The sequence below is a fragment of the Ostrinia furnacalis genome, unplaced genomic scaffold (assembly GCF_004193835.3).
Source record: "Ostrinia furnacalis isolate ACB-3 unplaced genomic scaffold, ASM419383v2 OfSCF7012, whole genome shotgun sequence".
Classification (NCBI taxonomy): Eukaryota; Metazoa; Arthropoda; class Insecta; order Lepidoptera; family Crambidae; genus Ostrinia; species Ostrinia furnacalis.
Window position 1 is genome coordinate 145529 of NW_021137251.1, and position 22785 is coordinate 168313.

At 39.1% G+C, this 22785-nt stretch overlaps 5 protein-coding genes across 6 annotated transcripts in view; 2 read left to right on the plus strand and 3 right to left on the minus strand.

Annotated features, from left to right (window-relative positions):
* Positions 1-669: 669 nt before the first annotated feature.
* On the minus strand, positions 670-2550 carry LOC114363113 (mitochondrial tRNA-specific 2-thiouridylase 1). The gene is made up of 5 exons (XM_028318741.1): positions 2415-2550; positions 1982-2332; positions 1655-1881; positions 1408-1575; positions 670-1224 (listed from the first exon to the last, which is right to left on the minus strand). Exons 1-5 carry the CDS (start codon positions 2488-2490, stop codon positions 919-921), a joined length of 1128 nt encoding a protein of 375 aa, XP_028174542.1. The 5' UTR covers positions 2491-2550; the 3' UTR covers positions 670-918.
* Positions 2551-3335: 785 nt separating this feature from the next.
* Positions 3336-4521, plus strand: LOC114363114 (Proteasome beta4 subunit). Its single transcript, XM_028318742.1, has 4 exons — positions 3336-3541; positions 3615-3808; positions 3980-4142; positions 4326-4521. Exons 1-4 carry the CDS (start codon positions 3436-3438, stop codon positions 4478-4480), a joined length of 618 nt encoding a protein of 205 aa, XP_028174543.1. The 5' UTR covers positions 3336-3435; the 3' UTR covers positions 4481-4521.
* Positions 4522-4919: 398 nt separating this feature from the next.
* Positions 4920-6859, minus strand: Taf8 (TBP-associated factor 8). The gene is made up of 6 exons (XM_028318726.1): positions 6579-6859; positions 6374-6472; positions 6027-6214; positions 5641-5791; positions 5346-5480; positions 4920-5098 (listed from the first exon to the last, which is right to left on the minus strand). Exons 1-6 carry the CDS (start codon positions 6724-6726, stop codon positions 4986-4988), a joined length of 834 nt encoding a protein of 277 aa, XP_028174527.1. The 5' UTR covers positions 6727-6859; the 3' UTR covers positions 4920-4985.
* A 334-nt stretch (positions 6860-7193) lies between these two features.
* Positions 7194-9026, plus strand: Ykt6 (YKT6 v-SNARE homolog). Its single transcript, XM_028318711.1, has 2 exons — positions 7194-7328; positions 7713-9026. The coding sequence occupies exon 2, from the start codon at positions 7741-7743 to the stop codon at positions 8335-8337; it is 597 nt and encodes a 198-aa protein (XP_028174512.1). The 5' UTR covers positions 7194-7328; positions 7713-7740; the 3' UTR covers positions 8338-9026.
* Positions 9027-10130: 1104 nt separating this feature from the next.
* Positions 10131-22785, minus strand: part of LOC114363087 (Histone gene-specific Epigenetic Repressor in late S phase) — a 251710-nt gene continuing 239055 nt past the window's right edge. For both annotated transcript variants that reach the window (XM_028318709.1, XM_028318708.1), the window contains 4 exons: positions 20996-22744; positions 20314-20476; positions 15870-16038; positions 10131-14313 (listed from right to left, as the gene is read on the minus strand). In XM_028318709.1, coding sequence (XP_028174510.1) covers positions 14112-14313; positions 15870-16038; positions 20314-20476; positions 20996-22744 — 2283 coding nt within the window. In that variant the 3' untranslated portion in view covers positions 10131-14111. The remainder of the gene's footprint in view (positions 14314-15869; positions 16039-20313; positions 20477-20995; positions 22745-22785) is intronic.

The following is a 22785-nucleotide window of genomic DNA, read 5'->3' on the forward strand; positions in this document are numbered from 1 at the left end:
TTTTAGCGCTCACCAGTAAGCGCCACTGTAGAGTAAGGTCCTGTCACTTGCTAGTAGCGAAGACAGTGGCGCCAACTTGTGAGCGCTAAAGTGGTAGGAGGACTATCGTATTTGCACTCATCAAGATGGCGCCACAGTAGAGTAAGGTCCTGTCAACCGCCAGGGGTGCCAACTGTTAAGAGTTAAGTATAAAAACGATAGCCCTCAAATGATCGGCTCCGATCCGAGCGTATTCCAGCGGATACGCGCGCGAAACGCGCATTCCACCGCACTTTTGGCCGAACAGACGCTGCGCTGCCCCACAGATTAGAGAATATCGCTGCCCGCCGACTCGCGCCGGTCAATGTGAATCCTGCATTATTAACAGTTCTTAGAGTTGTGTAACTGACATTTCAATCCGGACGGATGCACTGTGGGATGCACGAGCATGTTGTATGGCGAGCATGCGTCGGAAGCCGGTCAGCTCCGAGCGTATTCCAGCGGATACGCGCGCACACTTACGGCCGGTTCACACATGTCTCCGTTTTATCGTGTACGTTTTTTTTCCTCGATGTATGTACCTATTACTGTATACAGAATACTGTATCATGTGTGAAGTCGCTCATACAACTACATACACCATCGACGAAAAAAACGTACACGATAAAACGGAGACATGTGTGAACCGGCCGTAACGCATTCCACCGCATTTTTGGCCGAACAGACGCTGCGATCAATGTGAATCCTGCCTAACTTGCACCATCTCACATCTCAAAACTTCATCATCACAAACTAGACAACTTGCAAAAACCATATTATAAACTAGTATTATTGTTTAACAATAAATTTAATTTAACTATGACTAAATTAACAATTTATTAACTATTTACCTACTTGGGTAGGAATAATAACAACACAATCAGCACACCAAAACAAGAATTATTTAAAATTAATTAAATTATGGCATATGTTTTTTATTTTTGCACTACCAAGACATTCGCCGTCTTTGTACAATACACCAAACTGACCCTCTGTGATAGCTCTCAAATTACTTCCTAGCAATATAGTAAGCCCTTCTGCATTCTTCACAATTCTACAGGAAACCAATGGCTTTGTATGTTGAAACCGAAAGTAACAGTTAAAGATATTATTGTCTTGTAATTCTAGGGGTTCACTATGGATCCAATGAGGTTCCCCAGTGAAGCACAAATTGTTCCATATAGCAGGATGTTTTGTGCCAGGAACCTGAAACAATTAAAGATTTGTCAACTAAATGCAATCAGTTATAAGAAACTAATAAATTAAATTCTTGTTTTTTTTTAACATATTTAGGGCCTTAATTTTATGGTCATTAGGTTTTTGCTTTTGTTTCAATTTAATTGTGTGATTGTTTTATTATAGTTTTCGAAAGAAAATTTCTACAATTACCACATAAATATTGTTTGTTTCTAAATCTTTCTTGAACACAAAGTAAGCATCTTTGTGATCAGCCAGACAGCATCTTTGTCCAACAGTCCATTTATGTAGTCCTCCATGCTGCCCAACTACTTGCCCCGTGTCTATATCTATGAAGGAACCTTTCTTGGTTTCAATGTACTGTAAAAAGAAAAACATGCTGATTTTAAAAGAGATAATTTAAGGTACTTCATATTTGCTGTAACCATTAATTTAATACCTCTTCAATAAAGTCCTGAAACCTCTTTTTCCCAATGAAACAAATCCCAGTACTGTCCTTTTTATTAGCCACATTAATTAGACCTTCAGCTTTAGCTATCTCCCGAACCTGACTTTTCATAAGGTTTGCTATGGGAAACATACATCTTCTCAAAGAAAATTGTTTTACTTGTGATAGGAAAAAAGTTTGGTCTTTGTGCTTGTCAGCTGGCTGTAACAATCTTACACCTGAAAAGAAATTTAAACTTATTCTTTTGGTTTAAACTAAGTTTAAAACATTTTTTTATAAAAGTACATAGAAATAAAAACTTGAAATAGCACTCAATACCTTCATCTTCCGAATACTGTTCAAGGAAAGGGCCGAAGGATGTATTAGCATAGTGACCAGTTGCTATAGCATCCACCCCTAAGTTATTCCTGCAATGTTCGAAAAAGCTATCAAATTTAATGTATCTATTGCACAGTATATCGGGATTCGGTGTCAGTCCCGTCTGATACTCGTTTAACAACACCGTAAAAACTTCATTCCAGTACTCTTTGATGAAGTAAACCCTATGTAGAGGTATTTGTAGCTTACGGCAAACAAACGTTGCATCTTCGAAGTCTTTTTCATCAGAACAAAAACCGGCTTCATAATTATTATCCCAATTTCTCATAAATACTCCTTCTACATGGAAACCTGTGAAATTACAATGTTTTATCTTCAGACATAACCACACTATTTCAAATTTATACATACACTACAAGTTGCAATTAATTACCTGCTCTTTTTAAAAGAAGTGCTGCTACAGCACTATCTACACCTCCCGATATACCTAAAGCTACTTTTTTAAACATTTTTTAGTAATAATTTGTAAATTTTTAAACTAAAATTCAGTCACAACAACATCATAACCTCACATCATAGAGAAAAGTANCCCACTAAACAAAATAACCACAAGCTAATTTGTATTCCATTCAAATTGTTTTGTAAATAGTTTATCGTGAAATATTTTTGCCAAATAAAACATTTGGCAAAACATACTTTGCCAAACAATAATTTGCTAAACAATAATATGCCAAAAACGACATTTGCGAATTAAAAGTTTGCAATAGGTTGTTTTGCCAAATGAGAATTTGCCAAATGAAAATTTGCGAAACGTTGTTTGCGATGTGATAATTTGGGAAACGTTTTTTGGCCAAACATTAGTAATCCGTAATTTCTACTACTCTATTATGTAAATTTTAACAAAAATGTCAATGTTCAGTTTTAAATTAAAACAAATTAATTTCATTTAAAAAAAGTTTTCACATTGTAATTAACAATATTCTCAAATATATTTTAATTAAGAAAAAAATGAAAATATGAAGGAAACAGGAGCAGCGACATCTAGAGCGTTTTAGGGTAGTTAAAAAGTATTTGAATTTATTCACCGATGTCGCTGTTTGGAAGCAAGTTTCACTTCGATGACCGTTGTATGGAAGTTTCTTCACCCTGCCTCACATGCTTCGATTGTCAATGTCAATCAGTGACATTTGTTTTTTTTTTTAAGTTAAGCCGATGAGCGAGCGAGCGGTAGTGAGACACCCCGAAACACTATCCCACTCGCCCTATCTCGTGGTCTCTCTTTCGGCTAGAGTAGCCCAATCTATATGATTATCAAGTCTCTGGTATGTAATTACTTATAATAAAATAAAAAAATCTTGTCTATGGAATGAGTTGACAAGTTTGTTGTACAAGAAAGGTTATTTCGCATTTTGTTTGCAGTTTTTGATTGATATTACTGTAAGTTTTTGCTAAAAATGTCGAACATCAACTTACAATGTTTGCTGGGTATACAATGCAATGATTTTGTTATGATTGCTGCTGACCAAACCAACAGCCACAGTATTATGGTCATGAAAGATGGTAAGTCACTCGAGAATCTACTTTTCTTTTACGGTTTTTATTGAATTTGCTAAAAAATACTGTTTGATTTTAGATGAGGAGAAGATATTTAAGATTTCTGATAGACTGGTGATGGGTGTGATTGGTGATTCTGGGGACACCACTCAGTTTGCTGAATATATCGCCAAGAATATTCAGCTGTACAAAATGCGCAACGGCTACGAATTGGGTCCGACGGCTGCAGCCAATTTCACTCGCAGGAATCTCGCTGAATATCTGCGGAGCAGCGTAAGTATACTGAGATTGATTCATCATGACTTGCCAATAAGAGTACCTATTTAAAAATATAAAAGGGGAAACTGGCTTGTTAAACAACATACTTCCTGACTTGATTCTGTGTCAAGATGAATATAATTTTATACTTAAAAGAAACATTGAAGATAAAATCTTTGATTCCAGACTCCATACTTTGTCAATTTGCTGATGGCTGGGTACGACAAGGAGAATGGCCCAGAACTGTACTTTATGGACTACTTAGCATCAAGTGTGAAGGTTCCATTTGCTTGCCATGGCTTCGGCGGGTACCTTAGCTTGAGTATTATGGACCGTTATCACAAGAAAGGTTTGTAAATATAAATTGTATCATAACTTCAGCCACAGGATGTCCACTAATGAACATGAGTCTCCATAAATAATTGTCTGTTTTAGACCCTTGAATGCTTATCCATTACAAAGAAAGATTGTTTTTCATTCTTAGTTTTAGCTGTATTGATGAGTACACTCAAAATTTTATTGTTATTTTCAGATGCAACGGAGCAGGAAGCGTATGAAATACTGAAGAAATGCATTACAGAAGTCCACAAGAGACTGTTTGTTAGCCTGCCCAACTTCCAAGTAACAGTTGTCACCAGGGATGGCATCAAGACATTGCCTGTTATCAACTCTGCGTCACTAAAATGATTTTTTATTTTTTAAGGTTAAATAAACAACAATTTCATAAATATTTTTGTTGTTTCTATTGTTTTAAATTTCCTAGAAACTAATTTTGGCTGACATTAGCACTTCACGGCTAATACGTTATTAGAGTTCGCTCCAAATTACCTATAGGCGATATTTTTTTATTTTTTTTATGCTGGACAAGGCAGGTATTTGACCGCAATCGCACCTGGTGTTAAGTGAGATGCAGTCTAGGATGGTACATAATTATCTAATATGCCCGCTCTAAGTTACTGGACAGTCAGCATAATGGGGACACGCCCTGAGTCACCTATGTTAAAATCACGTGTGTTTCATGCCACTGATATAATGAGGTTTTGCTTTGGTATATTGTGCGTAAAAGAACTTAATGCCATATGGCATCCTCTTCCAGTAACAATAACAATTTAATGAATACTAGAAATATAAAAAATACTTTTATTTGACCTTACTGTAATATCTTACATTATTTAGAAGTCTACTTAAATAACTATCCACCAGCTTTACTTCTGTCAGGGCTTGAAGGTCCTGCATCCTGGTTTTCAGACTGAGATGCATTTGGGTCATTATCGCCACCATTATCACCTTCATTGTCAGATTGATCTGAAAGAAAATTCATAATGATTAGTCATTTAAAAATGACAGAAATGCTGATATATCACTGCAAAAACTGCAAATATACAAAAATGTGGTTAGATGCTGCTTTGCTCATATAATGCTGCATAAAAGGAGACAAAAATGTGGTTGTCTAGCAGCAAAATAATGTTTGTATCCTTTTATGAAGCAGTATATCACTACAATTGCTTCAGACAAATTGGTATAATTAGTGTGATACTCAAGAAATGCTTACCTTTCTTTTCTGTAGGCATATCTTCAGTCCTATTAGCTACTTGGAAGTGGTATTCCAACTCATCAAAGTCAAACACTTGATCTGTTGGTAATAGGCATGGGAGGTATGCTGGAAATGTTGGCTTACAGGCAATCACTGGAAGAATAAAATGCAGTATGAGATAAAGTGTCTGTATAAACTTTCATAATTAATTTGATGTTGTTTAACACTTTCCATGACAGTGAACTGCTATAGCAGTCATAACAATTAAACTTCTATTGTTGTTTAAGTAATGTTTTTTTTATTCTATACTCACATGGAAAGACTGTATTATCTTCAGTATTAAATAAGTTGTGTGTCTCGCTGGTTTTAGCTAAGAACTTTGTCAAAGCTCTTTCAATGTCCCTCTTCTGTGATGCTGCTTTTTCCCTAATCGCTTCATATTCTGTGACTGGTTGTTTATGAGTCTGAAAGTAAAAAATATAAAATTAAATAATGTGACCATATTAGACCCATTATTTTACATCCAGCTAGACACTGCTATCATACAGTTGTTATAAGATTGACTTTCAAATATTAATCCATGGTTTCATTCATTTCAAATATTAATTTTCAACAGATACTATCTAATCATAATGTGCTATTGCTATACAATTGAATACTTCTGGAATAATCCAAAAAAGCATTTATAGAGCCACTTACAGGTGTCCTAATATAGGCATGAGGATCAGGCAATGCTGGCAAGTGGAAGGGTATGTGCGGTGCTGGCTTTGCTTTGGAGCCTGCAGAGAGCATTGCGGGAGTTCTTGGGGCAGGTGCCTGCTGTGGTGGCTGAATCACATGTCTATTTGGACGTGCAGCATACTGTTCTATGCCTTGAAGACTTATACCTGAAATTGTAGTACCGAATTAAATTAAAAACTAGGAAAATAAATAGACATAATAGCCATTTGTTTCTCAAGAGTAGAATATTCTGTTCATTATTTATAAATGATGAGTCTCGTGCCCCACAGTGCCCCGTTTCCTATACTCAAACCCAAACTACTTACCCATGTTAATAAGTGCCATAACAACATCACCAGGAACTGGCTCAACTCTCCCAGCTAATTCACAGTATCCTTTTGCTGAGTTACCAACTTCTGTCAGAACTGGAAACAGAATATTATGAAATGTAGAAAACTATGCAGAGAGAAGCTTAGTTCAGCTAGTATTTTCATGACAAAATAGATATTTTGTGAACAAAGATTAACTTACAACACTGAAGCATTTCCGTTAATGTTTCTAATGCCATTTTGTCAGCAGAATCAAAGCCAGTCTCCAAGAGAACTGTGGAAACCGCGATGTTGAGGATCCGTCGTCGAGCATCTGCGGCATTTTCCACTTTTTCGGTATTTTCAGACATCTTCGTTACTTTATGAGATTAAAGTAATATTGTGAACAGTTTTACTGATCTACGATCAATGAAAATACATTTTAAAATAAACAAACCAGAAAAACTAAAACTCAAACAAAATTGTTTTTTTTTTGTGATTTTTTAGAGCTGACTGTCAATGTCATGAATGTCACGCACACACGCTTGATGACAGTTTTACTTTTAACTATTCACCCCAAATGTTGTACAATGTAAATCAAGTCAATTACTTACTGATGAAAACATAATTTTCAACAAGTTTTTCTAAGCTTTCTGCGCTTTTCGGCCGTAACATTTTGCACAGCACAATGTTGCTAACAAACAAAAGGCAATGAATCAATTGGGGTGAATGATGAGCTATTTCATTGTTTAAGCATTTTTTTAAAATCTAGTTGCAATGCTTTTCTGAACGTAACCGAAAAAAAACAATGTCAGAATTTTGACATTCATGACGTGACCTTTGACGTTTCTTCTGCGTAGCTCTAGCCAAGTCAGCTTCAATTTAGAATTTACGAAATTATTTAATTATTGTACTAATAATTTGCACAAATAATAATTTATTTTTTATTTCTCTGTAACAAGCCTATAAATACGTGAGTATATGTCAATATTATAATAAATAAAACAGATGTTTGGTCATGAGGATTAGTCACTTTCATTCAACAAAGCTTTCACTTTTAATGCAATTTTTTATATCATCCCTAAGATTCACAGAAATAAAATACATTGCAAGAATATTCAGCGAAAATGTCAATTTCAGAAACAATCCGGAATTGGAATTTTAAATTACACAGAATAATATTATATTATTAAATAGGTACTTACTAAAATACCTTCCAAACACTATTGCTACACCTTACTTATTTTTGAAGTACCTATGTACTTAACCTAGTGCCACAAAATAACAACATATTTCTTGAGAAGTGGCATTTAATTATTGACTCTTCATTAATTACCTTTTTGAATTGAATTTTCAGATTCTGAACACCTCCACTTAAGTTCAAGATGGTGAAACTGTATGCGATCTTAGTTCTTTACAAAGGAGTTAACAGTGGGACACTGCTCAAATCTGCCTATGATTTGCAAAGTTTCAGTTTCTTTCAGAGAAGTTCTGTGCAAGAGTTTATGATGTTTGTCAGCAAAACTATGGTAGAAAGAACACAGCAAGCTTCCAGGCAATCATTTAAAGAAGGAGAATACATGTTACATGTGTATGTGAGGGCAGACAACCTAGCTGGTGTGCTTATATCAGACCACGAGTACCCAAACAGAGTGGCCCATACTTTGATTACAAAAATTCTCGATGAATTTAGTGCTGCAGTACCCGCTACTAATTGGCCGACTGCCAATGAAGCTACAGTGGACTTCCCAATCTTGCCCCAACATTTAACTAGATATCAGAACCCCAAAGAAGCTGATGCATTAACTAAAATACAGAATGAGTTGGATGAGACAAAGATCATATTACACGACACAATAAAAGCTGTTTTGGAGAGGGGAGAGAAATTGGATGATATGGTTGCAAAATCCGAGAGCTTGACTATGCACAGCAAATTGTTTTATAAAACAGCTCGCAAAACAAACAGCTGTTGTAATTTCTGAGGAATTTATGTAATTCCTTATTGAGAATGGCCATAACTGTTACGTCAAGAGGAATTTAAAATAGGAAAAATGTTCAATGTACCTTGTTAATCTGTGTGTTTCATGAACCATATTAGCTTGCATAGGTGTGATTCAATATGTCCATACATAAATGAACATAATATAACCTGTATGGTATAGTTATACACATTTTTTTTACTTGAAATTATAATATTTAGCCACATTATTTAGTTTTTAGATTTAATGTATTACAATGATATTGTATGGTAATTTTAACGTGAATTATTCAAAGTTATATAACTTGTTAATGCTTAGGTTACATTTGTGTTATTGTATTTTCCCAAATGCTAGAGTGGTGGACCTATATTTTGATAAGACTATTTTATCAAGCATTAACTTTGAATGTAATGCTAATAGTTAAATGTTATTACTGTGCTAATTTGTAAAGTAATCAAATGTATGATGGCAATGATTGAAAGTATTGTATGGGTCAGAGATTGCTTGGCAACTGTTATGCAATGGTGAAGTATTAATACAACAGGAACATAATTTTAACAAACTTGAATTCTTACATGAATATACAAAAAACTAATCAGATTGTTGTATCATTGCCAGGGCCGGATCGTGAATTTGTGGGGCCCTGGGCTGAAACTTCTTATGACGTTGTCACGTAAAAATATCGTCCGTAAACCGACTTTAAAGACAACATTTTTTTTTTTTCAAATTATGGCCTACTTTTTAGCGGGATCTGGGGGCCCCTTGCAACCCCGGGGCCCTGGGCTGCAGCCCAATCAGCCCATAGGTAGATCCGGCCCTGATCATTGCCTAATCTAATTAGTAAAAACCATTTAATTTTAAATATTACACGGTTACTATTTATGGAATGTAATGTAATTAACCCTCAAATTGCCAAGGTCAAGAATGGAATCTATGAGTTAGAATTGGTTTATAAAACATTCCTGTGAGAGACTTCTTCTTTAAGTGGTGACCTTTTTTCAATGTCAGCTTGCATGCACAGTGCACACTAACTTAACAATAATAGACAGTTCAGGGTACCCTAAAATGTGTGTGCAAAAGCCACTGCTTTTCTACAGTGGTGGTAAATTATTTTTACCAAGAAAGTGGCATTAAAAAAAACTCAAAATTACACCTTTGTTCCTGTAGACAACATAGCATTTTTGGGTAACCCATTTCATTCATGTATGGTTATTATTTAATTACATTAGAAAAGTAGCTTCATAATGATGCTGAATTTTTGTTAGCATTATTTACATTACTGCAACTATTTTATCAAAGGTATCTAATTAGTACTATGTGTAGAGTGAGAACAAAGATTATGAAATTAAGTCGGTAACATCACACACACGTGCTTATAAAAACATTATTACTTATTTTTTTTATTATTTCTGATTTTTAATTTTTGTTTGTAATAAAGCAGGAGCGCAAAGTTAGCATTTATATCTTAAAATGTATGTAGGAACGAATGGTGAAATAATTGTGAAAACCTGAAACACAAGGGTATCATCAAGTTGAGATTGCATATTTCGAATACAGTCGATAAAGGTCTTCTACGCTGCGTGTGTAGCTGATTCCGAGGGTGATACATCCCTCGGGCAACGTAGAGGATTTTTACGTTCGCCCACAAACAGTCGTACGTCATCCGTCCACGGAATTCGATCCACGCAGCGGTGGACATATTTTTTTTACCTAACTTTCAGTAACAAAACCCATTGCGTTATAACATGATTGTTCTGTCAGATGAAACTATTGAGGTATGATTATTTTAGCAAAGTTTATAATGAATGTTTTATTTAGGTCTGCTCTGTATATGTAGCTAAATTGGTCAAGCAATAGCTTTTACGTGATATTTGTGATCATAAATAGTTATTTTTAGTTAGTTCAGCATGCAGTAGTTGTATGCATGCACAGGTCGTTTCTATGTTCTCGAATCAACGTACTTCATAAATACAGGATGTGAAGTCGGCAAAAACTATTGAAGTCCAAACACCCGCTGTCCGGAACTCGCTATCTTTTTCGGAAATGCAAGTGATTTCTCCTTATTTTTTATTTTTCGCACTCATTCGATTCTTTAAAATAATAATTCGCTAAAGTTTCACCAGTTTTAAACTCGGAAGAATGATCTCCTGAAATCAATGTTATCTAAACTTTTGCCAACTACCTTACAGTCTGTATTTTTTCTCGCATATAACGCCATCTACATCACTGAATTTGATCGAAGCGTATCTACGCCCTCGGCGCACTATCAGTTTGTTGTTTCTTCTTTCTTTCTTCTTCAATTAATAAATTAATATTCCAACTTTTTGTGACAGATGATATTTATTTTACACGAACAAGCGACTGCCACCGATTTGCCCCACCACACGCTGCTCGTTCTAGCTTCAGATAACATGTTTATAATAATACAATTAGTAATGTATAGAAACGTAGCAGTATTGGTTGGCCTATGTTTAAAATTTACAGGGAAAGATCACCCTGTGTATAGTATTTATCTGTTACAATATTCGGATCGATTGATAAGTACTGATGCTGTTGCGTGCATGACATACTACTTTATATCCGAAGGTTTTTACCATTGTGTATAATCTTTGTAATAAATTGATGTATGTTGTATGTCGATGTATGTGGGTTTTGACTATTTTGAATACTTATGTAGGTATTCACTTTGAAAGTGTATTATAAAGTTGTATACTTATGCTTGGACGTGTTAGTAAATAAATAATCGATATTTACTGTTGAATCAGTTGTTGTTATTTTGAAGGCAGGGTATCGCTTCTACTTTAATAAAAGACATTTTGAAATAAAAATACATATATTAATTACATCAATATTAAATTACAGCCAACATAACTATGTAGGTTACAATAATAAAAATATACCTATATAATTTCCATTGAAACAAAATAAATAATAAAAACAAGGTATTTTTTTTTCTTATTAGTAAACCTATCCTAAAAATCATTTGACTAAAAAAACGTGATTAATGAGGTAAATTCCATTTAAGGTAACAGGTTTATTAAAAAAAACAGCTACAAGCAAGGGAGAGCTCACTTATAGTAACATTATTATTATGGAATTCACTCATTAATTCTAATAATTAATAGATAATGAGTAGCAATGTCAGCGTAATCTGCGCATAGGTAACACGATAAATGGAATCAAAATATTTATTCAAGTCGGTATTTAATGAAATTCTTGTTTCTCTAATCTGACTATGGTTGTTTCAAAGTCCAACATCGGTGGCCGTCCATTTTCACCTTTGTCTAAAAGTGCCTTATCGAGGTCTCAACATAAAATATGATCATTATTTCAATGTTAGGGCTTTCTTACAACAATAGGCACGTTGACATCACCAATCAATGGACACTTAGGGCACCTTCAAATTAGAGACGTAGCCACAGTGGCGGCACTGCAACGCTTCTTCTTCACGCCTCTAATTTGAAGGCGCCCAAATAGTCAAAACAGTATTTTAGAATCAAAACAATTTTTTTTTATGTAAGTACAAAAACTTTAGGAAACCAGAATGATGTGCCAGTTGACTTCAAAAAATTATTAGGGTGTCGTCACTTTTTTGTCAATTGGCTAAAGAATAGTATTTACTAACATGATTTTGAAAATAAACATATTCATTTTTTCTTTTGAAGATAACATCTTTGGAATTTATTGTTTATGGTCTCAAAATCCCTATTGAATAAATATAGAATAGTTGGTAAATCATGCGCAAACTCCGCTGCCATCCGTGTAACCTAAATAGAAGGAAATTTGTATCTTTACTGAATAATAGAATTTTTGCAGCTAAATTTTTGGCATCAAGCAACGAAAAAAGAATAGATAAAGAAAGCTTTGGAATAGACAACTAGTGAGATTGTGATGATAGTAGTTATTTTAATAGCGTTGTAAACGGCTTTGGTGGTTTTAAAACTTCGTGCTTTATTTAACTTTTTCATTGCTGCATAATACAGTATCAAGATGGGGTACTTTGTATGGATATATTGAGTTTTTCACCATCCCGTACCGTATTAAACGTGTGCTCTCATAGAAATGCACGCAATGTTACATATTAAGATTGTAGGAGGAATGTAAATATCAGTTCCCATCGAACGCAGGAGCATTCGAAATAAACATCTAGCCGTTTCAGATGCCTTCTTATTAGGATAATGATCTCACTGGCAAGAACAATAATTTATTAACATGATCAAGACCTACTCACAAAAATAAGAGTTCTATGTACAACATAATTTAATATACATCAACCGAAGGACAGACGAACCTAATTGAGAGATACATTGTAAGAAATAGTGAAGACAGAATGAGATAGGTACAAATTGCAAACGTATAAATGCCCTTTACAAACATCCACGCGGGAATCACAACGTTAATATAATAAATCTTTATTTCATAAATCCGCACTACTTAAAAATTATGTTTCTAATGATAAAGAGATTTCACTATGACATTCATACAATATATCTCTTTGCATTCAAAGTGTTTTTGTTACATCTATGCACTAATATTACATTCAAATATGTTACAATGATCCCACTTGTTTATTTTTATGTTGGCTGACGCAATGGAAAATAATCGCAATGTGGTAAGATCCGGAATTGACACAGGTACTGGACAAAACAACAAATATTTCACTTCTGCAAAATCAGTCTTTTTGTAAAAGTACTGAGAGCTCTTGCGAATTCAGTAAACCAATTTGAATGATCGAAGCCAAAATGCAATCGATAAATCAATTCCTTTAAAGGCATGGTTTTATTATCTTCATTACAAATACAGGCTAAGCTCAGCCAGTTCATACAAAATAAGTCTACTGCTGACAAACGGCTCAAATGAATTTTACAGTATGGGATTCATAATACTTGTATATTCACCACCACGGTAGAAGTGATGGCATTAAAGTGAGCATCAAGATTTTAGTTAAAATTTTTGTGATGAAATTATTTTGACTATAAATTTACGTCAAATGGCTGTTGTATCTTTTGTGGTAATACGGTGCTCACTTTTGTATAAGAAGTGAACACGGTATGATTGTAATGCACGCCTCAACTGGCCTGCAGACACTATTCACAATGACGATTTTGTTTCATGTTCTTAAATAATAAAAGAATAATTTAATATAGACTCTACTTTTATAACAGTTATAACAATTAAAAGTAAATTGTTAAATAAATGCTTTTTTTAAATAGCCAAAAAGAAACTTAATCGTAAAACAAAATCGTACCAGCCATACAAGTTAATGTTACAGACATCTGGCACTCACACCATTTCAATATTAATGCTACCAAAATGAGACAAATTGGGACAAGTTACGTCCCGAAGCAAAAGGAAATATATCGCTATTACCACAATCATGAGTCTATCGTCGATCATGATTCACTTACAACTACTTACACATTATAAAAGGCATCCTTTGATAAAAAATATTCATCATAAAATCAATCGAATACAGCAAATCACTGTTTAATATACATTAAAGGAATATCTACTGCAATCACGACACAAGCAAAGTAACGACCAATCGGCGATCACTAAACACAACGATACTGACATAAATGGCGCGGGTCACACATCTACGTTGCGCCGGACCGTCGCTTTGTACTAAGTGGGGGACACTACACGGCCGCCGCCGGCAAAGAAAACTCCGTAACGTAACTTTGGTGTTCGTTCTTAGAAATTACTTATAAAAATGCACCCACGGTTCGGCTCGGCCGGAGGGCTGTCGACTTGATCCAGGGGTCCCGGGGCCGGGTTCATTTGTTGGGGACGTGGATCTTCTTGGATCGGAAGTCGTAGACCTTGCGGCAGAAGAGAACGAGTTCGGGGGACACGGAGGGGGGCAGCCTGACGTCGTTGGGGGCCAGCGCCGGGTTGTAGTCGGCGGCCGGCAGCGGCGGCACGATCGATGGCGCGATCGTCAGGCCCTCCTCGGCTGCTTTTAGCCGTTTTCTGTATCTGTAACATTATTAAAAGAACGTTAGTTCGGGTTTCTTTTAGCTTTCAAAATGAACGTTAAGTAGGTTCTACTTTTTGTATAATAGACTTATAGATGTCATGCCTTTACTATGGAACAGCTTTAACGAATTATTAAAATAACGTTAGTTATGCTTGTTTTTAGTGCTTGTGAATATGAACGTTACTTCTACTTTCTGTGTAATAGTCATGCCTTTACTACGGAATGTGCCCAAGCGCAATGATACATGCATAAAATTTGCGTTCTTCCAACTAAAACATTGGACAATGATGTTGCTGGCACCAGCAAAATAGGAATATTGCCGCTACCAATATGTTGACCATACTTGTTATGAACTGTCAAAACGCATTTCTCGCAATACATTTTGCTAAGCGATATGACGTCATTCGTTTACTAATATGACACATTTTAAGAGTTTCTTATTTTATGCCGGCTGTACTCAATCGCCGAAAGCCCACAAGACAGGTCGAGTGCAAGAGTGTACAGGGGACTTCTCGCTACCTCTCGGGGTCTCGCTAATGCTCGCTCGCTCTCGTTCCCATGTTCGCACATGGCTGTCTCGCGAGACATTTGGGCGAGTCAGGGTGAGGGCTTGGAAGAGACTGTACTGTACAGCCGGCATAAGGTATAGGCCTTCAGGTTCAGAATGTCCAATTCCCAAAATGTCCAACGGTTTCAAAATGTCCAATTCCCGGAATGTCCAATTCCCAAAATGTCCAATTCCCGTAATGTCCAATTCCTGAAATGTCCAATTCCCGAAACGTCCACTTCCCGAAACGTCCAATTCCCGAAACGTCCAATTCCCGAAATGTCCAATCTACCATTATGATGGATTTGTTGAATAAGTCCTCATAGCCTTTCTTAAAAATTAGTATAATTAATATACATTTCTGTACTAATGTGTTTACTTTTTGCAAAATCGGCATAAAAACATAGAACAATTTTATTATTTGCAAAAAGTATGTAGAAAAAATTGTAGAGAGCTACTGCACTTTATACTCGTACAAGTATGTGTTGTATAGGTATTTATATTTTTTCTTTTAACCTAAAAAGGAAAGAATAATTTGTAAACAAATAAATGACTATTTAAATTTAAATATGGTTATTTATTAAATACTAGCTTTCCGCCCGCGGCTTCGCCCGCGCGGAATTTTGTCTGTCACAGAAAAACTTTATCGCGCGCGTCCCTGTTTCAAAAACCGGGATAAAAACTATCCTATGTTCTTTCCCGGGACTACAGACAGACAGACAGACAGACAGACAGACAGAGTTACTTTCGCATTTATAATATTAGTTGGGATTTTTAAGAAAGGCTATGAGGACTTATTTAACAAACCCATCATAATAGTAGATTGGACATTTTGGGAATTGGACGTTTCGGGAACTGGACATTTCAGGAATTGGACATTTCGGGAATTGGACATTTTGGGAATTGGACATTTTGGGAATTGGACATTCCGGGAATTGGACATTTTGAAACCGTTGGACATTCCGGGAATTGGACATTCTGAACCTGAAGGATGTAACGGAGACTCACCGACAGTACTCGTTGAAGGTGAGCACATAGCACTTGTCCTCAATACAGGCGACGGAGTTGGCGTCGCGGTGGCGGGACGCAAACACCTCGTCGGGCGCGTCCACCGCCTGCCGCCCGTGCTCCGTGTGTTCCGGCCGGTAGTACCAGACAAGGGACACCATCATCTCTCCTGGAAAGGATAAAACTGTTAGTTTGTGTCATCTGTAAACTGTAAAATCTTTGCTATGTCTTTTTAAAACGCGTTTAATGTTAAGGGCCAGCGCAGACTTGACGAGGGGCAAGGAAGAGACCATGAAGAAAATTCGTTCACTACTCCACTGTTGGACAAATGCCTTCAAGGATTGCTCCGCTTGGAGGCTTTCAACTAGTGACGCTCATCTAACGAAACCACGCTTCGCCGTGGCTCGCCAGGTCTGCGCTGGCCCTTAAAGGAACTAAAGATTGTAAAGAGCTACGCATACATTGAATGAAGGGTAAACCCTTCTGGGGTTTACTGTCGGAGAAAGCTCGTTACTGAAGGATGGAAACTGTAACCACACGCTGCACTGGCCGCTCACGTGATCTTAGCTGTGTACCTACTATACACTGTATACTATAGTCTGGTCCGTGAGCACGTAGAATTTTGTCCAATGGCTAAAGACAAAATCAAGAAAAATACTAAATTAAGAATGTGTGTGTTGTGTGTTCTGCTCCTGAACGTGCCATCGATGAGTTAGTGTGGGTGACGTGTTGAGTGTTTGTGTGTTTACTAATAAATAAATAAATAAGTCAACGAAACGGGAAAAAATAAAAATAAATAAAATGTTATTGTACGGTGCGAACTATAATAAATATTAAAGTAACGATCACAGTGTAGCCCTCCTGCAAATGTCCTAATCATACGACTGTTTAACATGGCGAAAACCCTAGCTACCCATCCTTATCGCTCGCGCGTAATTATGTTGCTGTCGCGCTCGCACACTCAGTGCGGGCGCCCGTCTGTGTAGTGACTCACCGTCGTCGGGGTTCTGCCACAGGCTCGCGACGCGCGCCACGAAGGGCTGCGCGCGCGCGAGCGAGGCGCGCAGCAGCACGCAGTCGCCGCGCGCCACGCTGTCGCATCACTGTGAACGACTGTGTATAATGCCTCACCGTCGTCCGGGTTCTGCCACAGACTCGCGACGCGCGCCACGAAGGGCTGCGCGCGCGCGAGCGAGGCGCGCAGCAGCACGCAGTCGCCGCGCGCCACGCTGTCGCAGTAATATCGTCAATTTCACAGAATTCTTTTATTCTAAATTTATACTATCGTTTTTAAATTTATTAAACCCTTAATCATTATTAAAATATCCTAACTCGATGCGTAAAACTTTATCCCGAAATAGGGGACATGAGCTCACGAACTTAGAAACAGAGCAAAATTTTATCACGAAACAGGATCCAAACAAGAGGTCCGCAGAACAATTAATATTAAAAAAAGTTTAAACAATATAACTATAATTTATGTATTAAGTTACTGTCAAAAGACCAAACTTTAGCATACAAAAGCTTTCATACTGATATCATCCTTGGTTATTTTTAAATAAATTGTTGAAGTCGTAAGAGCCTTAATATACCGAAGTAGGGGGCACTTACCTTACCCGAGACTCATTAAAAAGAATGGGCAAAATTTTATGACGAGTGTCAGAACTCTACATATGAAAATAATAAGAACAAATTAATGTGAATAAAATATGTATAAAAAAATCCTTATTATTTAAACTTTAAGACACAGAACTTAACATAATTTAAAAATTAATAATAAAAACTGCTATAGACCAAGATTTATTCCTAAATGAGTGTTTTGTGCTAAGGTACCTACTCGTAGAAGTCGTTTTGTATAAGTAGATGTTATTTGTCCAGGACCAACCATATAATTTAACCCTCTTTGTTCCCATTTACACATGTATTGTCCAAAACAGTGGCAACCGCCAAAAGCTGGGTTTTCGCCTGAATTAGAGCAATTTGCAAACTGCATTATGCATTTATTGAGTGTACCACGCTATCTCGAAATTGCAGCTCAAACTGCATCCAAAATTCAACCTTGTGACCTTCTCATTTATGTTGTTTTTAGGATGAGTATGTACAGTCGTGGTCAACTAATTAGGGACAGATAGAATACTAAGCAATACTAAGTGTTCTTATCCTATTATTGTGAGCTTCATTCGATATTACTGACTGTTATTTTGTAAACATATTGACTATCAAGTACTTTTTAACAGAATACAATAACAACAAAAAAAAACTTACTAACTTAATAAAACATCTTAATCAAATCACATGAATCGGTAATTATGGTACGGACGGTCTGGCCACCTAATTAGGGAAGCTTAAGTTTTTCCTTCTAAATTAAAAAAATAAAAAGTAATAACTTTTATTCTGTTCATTTGTAAGTTATAATCAATCTTTATCAGTGTGGATGGCCATACCGGTAAATTGCAGATCATCTGAAATGTTCCAAAAACATGAATCTACGATGCAGTGGCTTATTTCAAAATCATGAAACCACAGAAAGTATGCCTAGAAGGAAGAGGCCAATAAAAACAACCCCACAAGATGATCGCAGAATGGTCACTCTCGCAAAGAGAGACCCCTTTAAGGGTTTCGTTCTGATCAAGAGCGAGATTTTTGGACCAGAACCGACTGCTGGAGTACCTGCGAGGACCGTCAGAAGGCGACTGGTGGAGGCAAATCTTGTAGGAAGAGTTCCTCGAAAAGTTCCACTACTGAAGATGGAACACAAAGAAGCAAAATTGGCGTTTGCAAGAAAGTATGGACATTAGGCTTTTGCTCAATGGATAAATGGGCTGTTTTCTGATGAGACCAAGATAAATCTTATTTCATCCGATGACAGACAATACGTGCGACGACCTGTAAAGTCCGAAATGATACCAAAGTAAACAAAGAAGCAGGTGAAACATACAGGCGGCAATATAAAAATCTGGGGCTGTTTTTCTAGACATAGAGTGTAACCTATAAAAAGAACTGAAGTTAAACTTGAGCAATTCCAATACAAATAAATATTGGAGAAAACGATGCTATCGTATGCTGAAGAAGTCTTACCAGTCTCATGAACATTTCAACACGATAACGACCCAAAACATACCGCGTACTCTGTTTAATCGTACCTAGCGCAACAGTCAGTGACGGTACTAGATTGGCCCGAAAACAACTCAGACTTAAGCCGTATAGAGCTTATGGTATGAAACGAAGGAAAAAGTTGCAGCTCAACGTACTGGCACTAAAAATCAGCTTTTCGTGGCATTTCATGGTGTTTGGAATAACATTTCTTTAGAAACCTGTAAAGATTTGATTGCATCCATGCCGCGCCGATGTCAAATGGTTATAACCAACAAAACCAACCATATTGGTTATAAAAATACGTTTGATGATTTTGTTTTGTATTCTATATTTATTAATGAACAACACAACAACAACACTTAAATAATTTCCAATTTATTTACATTTACAGTGAAAGTGTTACGTGTTCCTAATTAGTTGTCCATCCCTAGGTCAATAAATGTGTAGGTGGCAATGATTTATTTATTTTAAAAATATTGATCGCAACTAGCTAGTTTCTTTTCTGGCCTTTAAATATTTAGAATACTAGCCAAATTACTTGTTATTAATAGGCACAAGCTAAAAGCCTCGTGAATATTTTTTTTTCGGACTGGAGAGACGGTCTTGTGTTTTAGTCATATAACGTCCCTAATTAGTTGACCACGACTGTATTACTGTATATGATTCAAATTATCCTGCTTTCGCCTCCGAGATTTATTTTACCATGTAGTACCCCTGTACGACAACCCAATCCGCACACAATATTCAGCGTAGTAGTATTAAAAAACAAAAGAGCGGGCAACCCCACCCCTACCACGCTGTGGGCTCGGTGTCCGAGCGGTCTCATTCCTTTGTGCGCACGCGCAACGACCGCACGCAGTATAAGAAAAATGCTTAAGTGACGTCACCAGGACGTTTTTACCGACAAAAAACGTAATTATTTTAAGTTGTGCAGTGTAGTGACGAGAATTAGACCCAACACTCGCGACGCGCGCCACGAAGGGCTGCGCGCGCGCGAGCGAGGCGCGCAGCAGCACGCAGTCGCCGCGCGCCACGCTGTCGCATCACTGTGAACGACTGTGTATAATGCCTCACCGTCGTCCGGGTTCTGCCACAGACTCGCGACGCGCGCCACGAAGGGCTGCGCGCGCGCGAGCGAGGCGCGCAGCAGCACGCAGTCGCCGCGCGCCACGCTGTCGCATCACTGTGAACGACTGTGTATAATGCCTCACCGTCGTCCGGGTTCTGCCACAGACTCGCGACGCGCGCCACGAAGGGCTGCGCGCGCGCGAGCGAGGCGCGCAGCAGCACGCAGTCGCCGCGCGCCACGCTGTCGCATCACTGTGAACGACTGTGTATAATGCCTCACCGTCGTCCGGGTTCTGCCACAGACTCGCGACGCGCGCCACGAAGGGCTGGGCGCGCGCGAGCGAGGCGCGCAGCAGCACGCAGTCGCCGCGCGCCACGCTGTCGCCGCTTGCGTGCGTCATGCGCGCCCAGCAGCGCGCAGTGCGGTCCAGGCGCGAGTCGTTCTGGAAACCGACAATAATAAGTAATCCAGTTGGCAACTTTAGTATCAGTATGGGTACGGTAATGAGTGTCCTATTCAAAATCAGAGTTGACTGTATAGATAGTCTGTGTGCTGTCGTTTAGGACATAAAACATTTAACATACACAATCAAGGGCATCTGATTTATTTGTATCGAGATAGTGAGCTGACAAGGGGACAGGGCCGGTGTCGCAGCAATATGCCCAAAAACAGAACACATTGCCCGTGACAGCAATGATGACAGCAGCGACGTCATAATGTAAACAGTTTATATTGCTTGCGTAGTACTAAAGATTATTCGAACGTTGAGTACTGATGCCGCAGTGTGTGTGTGAATTTCTAATGCGACACTGAGTTTCTAACTCAGCGCATTAGTTGGCATCTTTCTATATCTCCATGGTTTCATTACTGTCTCAAATCGAGAGAGACGGAAGCATTGGAGCAGTTTAGCGATAATGTCAAAATTTCTTAAGTATTTAAGTGTATGTTATACGATACTCACATTGAGGTAGACTTTGGACAAGTAGTGTTCGCCGTCGAAACTCCAGCCGTTGCTCCAGCGCGGCGGTGCACGCGGCTCGCTGGCGGGCGGCGGCGGCGGCGCGGGCGGCCGGCGCTGGCGCCGCACCACCAGCCCGCTGCGCCGGCGCCGCGTGCGCCGCACTGAGCCGCTCGTCGTACAAGCGTCTTCCACCACCAACGCAGCTTCATCAGCCTTCAGCCCTGGCTTTTTCGACACTAGCAGCTTCACCACCTTATCTTTTAACTCCCCCTTCCCCTTTCTTTTCCCCTTCCCCTTATCTTTTTCCGTTTCCTCCTCCACCTCGCTCCGCTTCTGAGATTCTTCGGCGTCCGTCTTCAAAACCGCCTTCGCTTTTGGCTTCTCCGCTTCGACTTTATCCTCCTTCGGCACTTCTACATCCTTAACCGCCTCCTCGCTCTTCTCCGGAACCACTACGCAGTCCTCGGACGACCGCCTCTCTGAGGGTTTGCAGTCGTCGTCCGACGACTTCACGGTGGGCCTTTTTAATACTGATTTGAGGTTGTGCGTTATATTCGAGTCGATCTTCTCGACTTTGCAGGGGTTTTTGTACGCGAGCTTCTTCCCTATGAGCTGGCTGACGGCGGCGATGGTGTTGGGCCGCACGCCGTTGACGGGCGCGTTGGCGCTGTCCACGACGTTGTTGTTGATGTTGGTTTTCTTCGCGCAACTCTGAGCGACGTTCTCGTCGGGCGAGAGGAACAGCTCCGCTGGATTCAGATTTCTTTCGGACAAGCCCTTCGCGTCAGGCCTGTCGATGCTGTTCTTTCTGATGAGGTTATCCAGCAGCAATGCACTCTTAGTTTTCGGCTTAGGCACCGCAAGGTCTTCGGGGACAGCGGCTACGTTCTTCAGGCGCGGGTCTTCGTTGGCTGTCTCAACGAGTGCCTTCTTTGCCCGTGATCCGGCCGCCACGCTCTCCAGTTTTCTTTTGAGCGGTTTCTTTTCTGTCGACGGTGTTTTAGGCACTCTTTTAGCCGGCGACGTTTTCTTCTTAGGCTCCTTCGTTATAGTTTCCAATCGAACGTCAGTCTGTTCCCCTGATACTTTTCGGCGCTTTTGCAATTTCACGTGTTCCCCGATGCAATTCGTTTTGCAACCATCCTCCAGTTGCGTATCCTTCATGTCTATTTCCAGCTTCGGCCTGGAATATCGCCTTTTGACTGCTTTCGCGGAATCCGTGACGTCCATGTTTTGTTCAGAGACTGCTGTGCAGTTGTGTTCTCTGAGAGCGAGAGCGTCGGTTTTACGCAATAGCGCGTTAGTGGGGCCCTCGTTTTCTTTTTTGACGTCAACTAGAGGGGTGGATCGTTCATCGGAGGAGGAGAGATCAATGGGAGCGCAGACTGGGGGTGAGATCGCCATGACGTCATCATCGGCGTCGCTGCTGTGGACCAGCAGGGGAGCTTGGGGTGCGGAGAGGAGTAGTCCGGTGTCGTCGCCGGCAAGAGATTTCCGCGCCATGTCCTTGCCTAGGCGGGCCCGCCTGGGTGCCGCGGGGGGCGGCTGGGGAGCGCAGGCCCCCGCTGAGCCCCTCGCAGGGGAGGGCGGGCCAATTGGCTCAGCGGGGCCCGGGATGTCCCCCACCAGCCGGAGGTTGTCGCGGACGTCGTACAGTTCGCGCTTGGGTGATGCGCCTCCGATAGCTGGTAGCGGACAGGGGTGTGGAGCGTCAGCTGCGGCCGGTGGTTCTGATTCCAGCGGAGGGTCCTGGAAGAAACGACTGGGTTAGTCCAGTACTCTGTAGATCC

Coding starts and splice junctions, on each gene's coding strand:
- LOC114363113 (XM_028318741.1), bottom strand. CDS start 2,490: ATGTTTAAAAAAGTAGCTTTAGGTATATCGGGAGGTGTAGATAGTGCT. Junction 1,882..1,981: donor ACAGTATTCGGAAGATGAAG/GTATTGAGTGCT, acceptor ATTTCTTTTCAG/GTGTAAGATTGTTACAGCCA. Junction 1,225..1,407: donor AAACAAACAATATTTATGTG/GTAATTGTAGAA, acceptor TAATTGTTTCAG/GTTCCTGGCACAAAACATCC.
- LOC114363114 (XM_028318742.1), top strand. CDS start 3,436: ATGTCGAACATCAACTTACAATGTTTGCTGGGTATACAATGCAATGAT. Junction 3,542..3,614: donor TATTATGGTCATGAAAGATG/GTAAGTCACTCG, acceptor GTTTGATTTTAG/ATGAGGAGAAGATATTTAAG. Junction 3,809..3,979: donor CTGAATATCTGCGGAGCAGC/GTAAGTATACTG, acceptor CTTTGATTCCAG/ACTCCATACTTTGTCAATTT.
- Taf8 (XM_028318726.1), bottom strand. CDS start 6,726: ATGTCTGAAAATACCGAAAAAGTGGAAAATGCCGCAGATGCTCGACGA. Junction 5,792..6,026: donor ATGCCTATATTAGGACACCT/GTAAGTGGCTCT, acceptor TTTTACTTTCAG/ACTCATAAACAACCAGTCAC. Junction 5,099..5,345: donor TATGCCTACAGAAAAGAAAG/GTAAGCATTTCT, acceptor ATTTTCTTTCAG/ATCAATCTGACAATGAAGGT.
- Ykt6 (XM_028318711.1), top strand. CDS start 7,741: ATGGTGAAACTGTATGCGATCTTAGTTCTTTACAAAGGAGTTAACAGT.